Source organism: Neopsephotus bourkii, unplaced genomic scaffold (assembly GCF_033783945.1).
Source record: "Neopsephotus bourkii isolate Nb327-2 ecotype Australia unplaced genomic scaffold, CSIRO-AGI_Nbou_v1 NB_1831, whole genome shotgun sequence".
Lineage (NCBI taxonomy): Eukaryota > Metazoa > Chordata > Aves > Psittaciformes > Psittacidae > Neopsephotus > Neopsephotus bourkii.
Window position 1 is genome coordinate 1,236,136 of NW_026902304.1, and position 7,048 is coordinate 1,243,183.

The window sequence follows — 7,048 nt, forward strand, 5'->3', positions numbered from 1 at the left end:
ACAAGTTCTTATCAGCCCACAGGTAGAAGTTAAAAACACTTCAGAAAGCCAGGAAAGTGGAGCTGAAATACAAAATAAAAAACAGTAGGAAATGAAAACCTTTGTGTGCTGCCAGCACAATTTCCGTGTGACTATTATTTCTTGAAACAGGCTTTTCAGACACACTTTGTTTTTCCGTGTGGGCTGAGACTAAATTCTCTTTTTTTGTTGATATTTTGTGTTTCAAATTCCTAACAGTAAGAAATAAACGTATGTCACACATCTAGCATATAACAGGTCCATTGTTCATTGACAAATTCAGTTTAAAGGTGTATTTTTTCATGAGGCAAAAGAAACAAAATTTGCATTTTAAAATTAGCTTTTAGTCAATATTTTAATAATAGACAAGTCCAGAAAATGTATAATTCACATCAATGTTGAAAATTTGACTGCTCCATCTATCATTGTGAGTATCTCATTGATGTATATAATTAATTTTGTTGCCTGATATTTTCCCCAGCCCTTGTGCTGTCTGTATTCCGAAACATTCTTTTTTACATGAAAGACAGAGAGATGACTGGGAATGTTTTTCGGACATGGAGTTCATTTTTCCTCTGTCAGCTTTTAATGCTTATTTTCTTTTGTGTTCCACAACATCTTTTCATGCAGCTAAAAGTCACCTTAGAAAAACTTGTGACTGGTTTGCATCCATAGGCCAGTCATTCTGGGAGTGACCTCGCTCTGTGCTTCCTGTTATTTCATTGTCAGCTTTCCATGCTTGGGTTTTCAAAGCATCAGAGAATTAATGAACACAACCTTTGAGAAAAGATGATAGAATACTAAGTGCAGTCATCTTAAATCAAGTAGGTATTCTGCAGTAATCATTCTTGAGCCAAAAGAGACTGAACACACCCACAACTAGAAATCCCTCAGTTTCAATATGACAACTACATAGTCATTCCAACTTTGCCTACACTTTCACAAAGACACACTTGCTCTATCATCACCTGGTCTCCAGCTGATTAAAAACTCATCTGCATGCTCTTCACACTCAGAGAATAATGGGAAATTTGTCTACTTTGGAAACTCCTGCCACTTTCTCAAACTTTTTTTACGTATTGCCTCCTTGCCCCTCTTCCTTGGTTTCAAGCTGGTTTTGTTCCACTCATGTCCTACTGGCTCAGCTGTGTGATGTTTCTATGGTTCCCTGGTTTTAAAATAACTTTTCTAAGCCAATCAGCATCACTGCTTTCTATTTTCTAGTCCTTTGTCACAAAACTATTTGGCCATTCAGCTTCTGGAACTAACCAGACACATTTATCCCTTGCTTCGGGGCTTTCCTCAGTTTGCCACTCTTTTCTAGTCTCAAACCCAGAACACCTTTGAATAGGAAGCACCTGTAAGTATATAATTAAATGCCCATAAATCTGCCGATTTATCTGCCCCTTTGTTGATAAAGGGGGGCCCAGACCATGGTGAGCATTAGGGATTTTTCTAGTCAGTGATCCACAGCAACTTAGATCCTGTTTCAAAGGCAAGCAGAGTTAGAAGTCGTGCTGATTTTGGAGAGCTTTTGGGTTAGAATGCACATGAGCTGTGATGTGTTGTTATAAGATAATGAAGATGATCTGTATACATAAAACATGTATTAAGTTACCCATCATTTTATAACTCTGAAAGCACATGAATAGGAAAAGTGTACACAGTTTCTCAAGATCTTAGTATTAGGCAAAACTGGAAAGAACAGATATACGTGTAGCAGATACAGTGTAGGCTTAGACATTTGACACATCTTTCCAAAGTCATTCTGAAGCGAGATGTAAAATACAAGCAGAAAATACGCTTTTATACGGGACTGAACAACGAATATGTTCTGTTGATTGGTCTACGTCTAAATTAATTTATAAAAACCTTGGATTTCCTATTTTTCCCTGGACAAACTTAGAGAATGACATCAATATCTGAAGCACAAATGTTCCCGGGCTTAAGTAAAGAGCCCTCTCTTTTAGGCTTTTTAAATGCAATTTTTCAGAGGCTGATTAAATTTCATTAAAAGAGAAAATTCATTACTTGGAACTGTAGCAGTTCCAAGTAAAGTTCCAACTGCAGCAAAAGCGTATTGAGGAGTTGATGACATGGTAACCACAAGAGTGACTCTCAAGTGGCTAAGCACACTATGAAGTTCTGGCAGACTGTATGCATGTTGCTAACCTTGTTGGCAGTGCAGTTCATGGAGTGGCAGCTTTTATCATGCTTTAAGAAGAGATATTTGCACCTCTTTCCTCTAATATGAGCTGCAGATGTAATTCCCACAAGCCAATTTAGTCATGTTACTGTAGTTTGCATTTGCTATTTCTGCTTTTATTTTTAATTCTGTTTGCCAAGGAACTTGGGATATCTGCTCAGAAGGATCAGAAAACTATTGTAATATCCATGGTGTTTTTCACTGTGTTAAAAACACAAACTGAATGGTCCTTCCAGAACTACTGGTACAAAGAAAGTTAATGATATTGATACAAAGAATTTCCTTCAGACATCAGAACTCTGAAATGCAGTAGTGCCCATTTTTCATCTGCCAGTACAGGTTGACCTCATTGCAATGGCCACACTTAATAGGTATTTGCAAGGTTTTCTTCAGAATCACAAGTATTATATGAGTCTTCTGCAAGCTCTGGGTTAAGTTGCTACCTATCAGATAGTCTCAAATATTTAGAAAAATAGCAAACAGCTATGAGTAATATTAAAAGAAAAAACGTATGAGAAGTCTTTGAAACATACAAATACTTGCCACTTGGACACCTTAATTTTGCTCCTCTTGTGATAACTGATGGGGGAGGTTGGGGGGGGAAATTACAGCAGCTGGGATGAGTGCTATTCAGCTTTACATCTTACCAAGTGCGAAGAATACGGGATGGTGTAAGGAGAAGGGAAACCCATATGAGTGGCAACATAAGGAAAGGAGTAAAGTTAGAATCAGAGGATAGGGAAAGAAACACAAACAGAAGACAGAGGTGAGGAGTCAAGAAAGAGAGAACAGTAAGAGTGAGAAACAGAGAGGATGAAAGAAATTAAGGGAGTGAAAATAAGCAGGGAGTGGGAATGAAGAAAGAAAGAGGTAACTGGAAGAAACAAAGTGGTTGAAGTGACAGAAAGGTTGAATAAGGAGTAAGAGCATTAAGCTGATAGGATGATGAAGTGGCAATAATAATCAGAGAAGAAACTATAAAATAGTTAAAAATGCCAGGAAAACAAATGCAAACTCCAATTACTTTTTTTTCTTCCTATGCATTAATCCCCCTGCTGTGGTCACAGTTCCCTATGAGGAAAAAAAAAATGGCAAAAGCATCAGACCAGATGTTCCACATTATGAAAACCTTGGGCCAGCTCTGGCTTACACAAAGTGGAAGGAAATGCTTCCATCTCTTGCTATGAGCAACTCATAGACCCGGTTCTCAGTCTTTGTGAGAAGGCCAGAAAGAGCTGCTTGTCTCGGGGTGCTGAGGAGATCTTTCTAAATGGGTAATTAGGAAATACAGTGAAAGGATTCAGTCTGGATACCCTGCCCTTCAGTCACAGGTGAGTTTGGTTCAGATCAGTTAAAGCATTTCTTTGGTATACTTCAACAATCTGCTAAAACTGCTCCTGTAACCACATTGTATTTTGTACACTAGTGAAAAAAATGAATCTTGCATTTTGAACAGGCTATTTTGATAATTCTGAAAATTTTCCAAACATTTTTCAAGATTGGGATTTCCTTGAAATGAATGCTTTCCTAGCAACAATTTTTGTTTTGAGAAATCAGCATTTTATGAAAGAAAAAGGGTTCTTTGACGAATTCCTGGCTCTCTGTTCTGAAGGAACAATATTTCCTTTAAAACGCTAATGTTATTTCCAGTGTGATTTGTTGATATAGATATAGAAGCCTATTATCACTGTTTAAAAGCTAAGGCATTGTAATCAATTATTTTTGTACTTCATGAGCAATGGACCTTCCTACTTTCTATGATTAATACAAGAAAGCCATAAATAAGTTTATTAATAATCAAATAATCTCTATTAACAAAGATTACTTAATTATAATTTTCAGTAACAGGAAATTTAAGATTTAGGCTCTTTGGAAATGCCTTTGCAGATAGGTGAATGATACTGGATATGTGCAGTCTCAACCAGAATTGCTCCAAACATCTTGGCTCATCACCACTTTCAAAGACAATGCTGAATGTTGCACAGAAAATGAACCTCTGAGGTTCTCTAAAGACTTTATAGAATTTATATGGGAAGCCGTTCAAGCCAGATGTTTTTCCATTATTTAGTGAATTAATGGTATCCCCAAGTAATGCTTTTTCTAAGATGTCCCTTTCTGTATGAAGGCATGTGGAGCATTTGAAGGCTGTTTAAGGAATCCATTAATTTCTTTTATGTACATCAGAGTAGACATTTTCTGAGACTATATCATCACAGACCTGCTTACAGGCTTTATTTTTTGTTTGCTTAAAGTTATTCCCTTTTATCTTGAATGTAAATGGAACTTAGTTGATTATCACCACTTCATTTTCTAAGCGTATATTCTGGATATTTTTCCATGCCTATTCTCCATTTTCCAGTGTTGTTCTCTTAAATGCTAATGTACAACATACTCTGCATTGGGACTGGAGATCATTTTTGTCTGTAAAAGCTGTAAAATGGAAAATTCACAATAATGTGCCCTGAAGTTTGCTTTTTGACAGATCAGAATTTGAGCTGGGTCAATAACAGTTGACACTTTTGTAACAACTTGCATTTGAGGAACTAAAAGCACTGAAAAAAATAATAAAAAATTACCAAAGCCTGAAAAAGCCCTGTAAAGCTTAAGTAATCCTCTGGTGTGCTATTTTTCCCACTTGCAGGGCTACACAAACAGAATACTTTGGCACAGAATGTACCACTGACAGCTCCTCTGACTTTGGCTGCAGTACCAATGACAGCAAAAGATACTGAAATGATTGTCCATAATCCCTGCACAGCACCTAAGAAGGGAACTGAAGATGTTCATTGGTGGGACTTACAGTGAGAAGAGATTGCCAGGATTAGATGCAGGAGCTCAGAGTTTTGTATCAGTAGAATAAGGGAAAGCAGTTGTAGGAAAAAAGCCTGACATTTGTTAGAATGACTTTATTACTATAAAATACTTTAATTAAACCTTCCTCATTATGTCTGTAGTGTACCAACACAGTATCTATGCTGTTTTCTGATGCTCAGCCTCTTTCATTTATTTTCTTTAGCTGAAACTTCAAGTTATTTTATAATGTATGGCAAATGAAAGGAAGGAAATGGCCTTGTGAATGGAAGTGATTATGTCTTGGAACAGGTATACCGGTGACAGCTTAGTTCCTTTGCTTTTCTTTTGAACATTCATGCTTGCTAAGCTGAAGTGGTAATTAAGTTCAGGAAATTCACACTTTTGCACCCAAAATTTTTGGTTGACCCTAACACAAACCATCCATTAACTTCTGTAACAGAGGTTTCTTGGGCAGTAATTTCTGCGCCCCTTATGTTACGTTCATTTTTTCCTGGTGAGCTTACTTGCTTTTAGCACTCACCTGCTCCTGCAGAGAAGCTGCAGAATGCCCGTCAAACAGATCAAAGAGCATATCTCCCGTTGTTTCCTGAGGGCCCATTTTTTATGCACTCATTCGCTTTCTGCTCTTTCACATACTACTCTAAACAGCCTACAGTACCAAGATGGACATTGTTCGTGCTGCATTATGAGAATTGTAAGACTGATAGCTTGTCCTTTGTGTATGTGTCCATTTGTCAAAAAAGGGCAGCATTCCACCTGATGTATAAACATTTTTAAGTAATCATGTTTCAGTCCCACATGATAAACTAGCAAACTGAGGTGGGACTGAGAAATACAGGGATTATTAAACAAACAGCATTCCCCTCTCCAAGAGCAAGTTGCCCTTTTAAAATACTCTACTGCTCAGGACAATTACAGCTTTTGATCAATTTTGTCCAGTGAAATCCATTTAAAAACAAGTTGGGCAAGCCTCTCTGGATTTTGTGGTTGTCTATTCCAAATGGCCAACTGCCAGCAGTTTTGCTGAGAGTGGGACCCATCTGATAGTCCAGCATAGAAAAAGAGTGAAAACAGAACACAGGGAATCAGAGAACCAAATGGAATTCAGAGCACAGCCTGTATTTTATGTGCAGTTTGAGAGACAGTACAAGTTCTACTAAAATATTATTTGGTTGGTAGCCAGGTGTTGTTCAATAGGCTTTTTTTAAGCTCTAAACGTGTAAAAGATGCGCTTATTATTTACAACTTGCTAAATACAGGCTTGAACAGCTCCAATATGAGTCAAACATTCCTTCAATATAGGAGTAAAAGAGAAAGACCTTACAGATGTTTCTGATGAGGCACCACAACATCCTGAAATACTCTGTGCTGTGTGTTAGCCCTGTGTTTGCACTTTTCCCAGTGTCAGACTTAAACACAATGCGCTAAGAATGCTTTGCATTTATTGACCTAGATGCACTTTCCAAGTTGACTTCTCTTTGCCTGAATAGTAGCAATACTTCCCACCAGATGGTATCCCTGGACATAAGTTTACTATAATGTGTTACTGGGCATTTACTACACAATTGACATAAATCTTCCTGTTCACCAGCTAAAAGCTTGCCCAGACTCAAGCTGTGGCTAGTTTGCTATGTAGGCTAGGTGCTAAACCCTGAACCAGGTTTTGGGCTCAGCTCCTTAAGCCATCCATTCTGTAGTGAGGGTGCAGCTGATGTCTGCTAGCTTTAGGTATGTAGGTGTCCAGTGCCTCCCATTTCATACCCAAGGAAGAAACATGTTCTTTTATGAACCAACATGGAGGAATCACAGAACCTCAGGGTTTATTAAGGCATCAGGACACATCTGCCTCTACTTCTGGGTAACAAACACCAGCTATCAATGTGCCAGCAAGGGCACATTGGTAGGCTGACCTGCATAGACAAACTGAAGTAGAAAAAAATCTGGCTTGTCTTTGCAGTGAGGACACTCCACTCAACATTAAAGACTAGAGTTCCCAAGGCTGTTGTCAGA

At 38.0% G+C, this 7,048-nt stretch overlaps 1 protein-coding gene across 1 annotated transcript in view; it reads left to right on the top strand.

Moving 5' to 3' along the window:
- Positions 1-5,822, top strand: part of SLC28A3 (solute carrier family 28 member 3) — a 61,975-nt gene extending 56,153 nt beyond the window's left edge. The window contains exon 18 of the mRNA XM_061343909.1: positions 4,866-5,822. Within this exon, the coding sequence (XP_061199893.1) occupies positions 4,866-4,956 (91 nt within the window). The 3' untranslated portion in view covers positions 4,957-5,822. The remainder of the gene's footprint in view (positions 1-4,865) is intronic.
- The last annotated feature ends 1,226 nt before the right edge of the window (positions 5,823-7,048 follow it).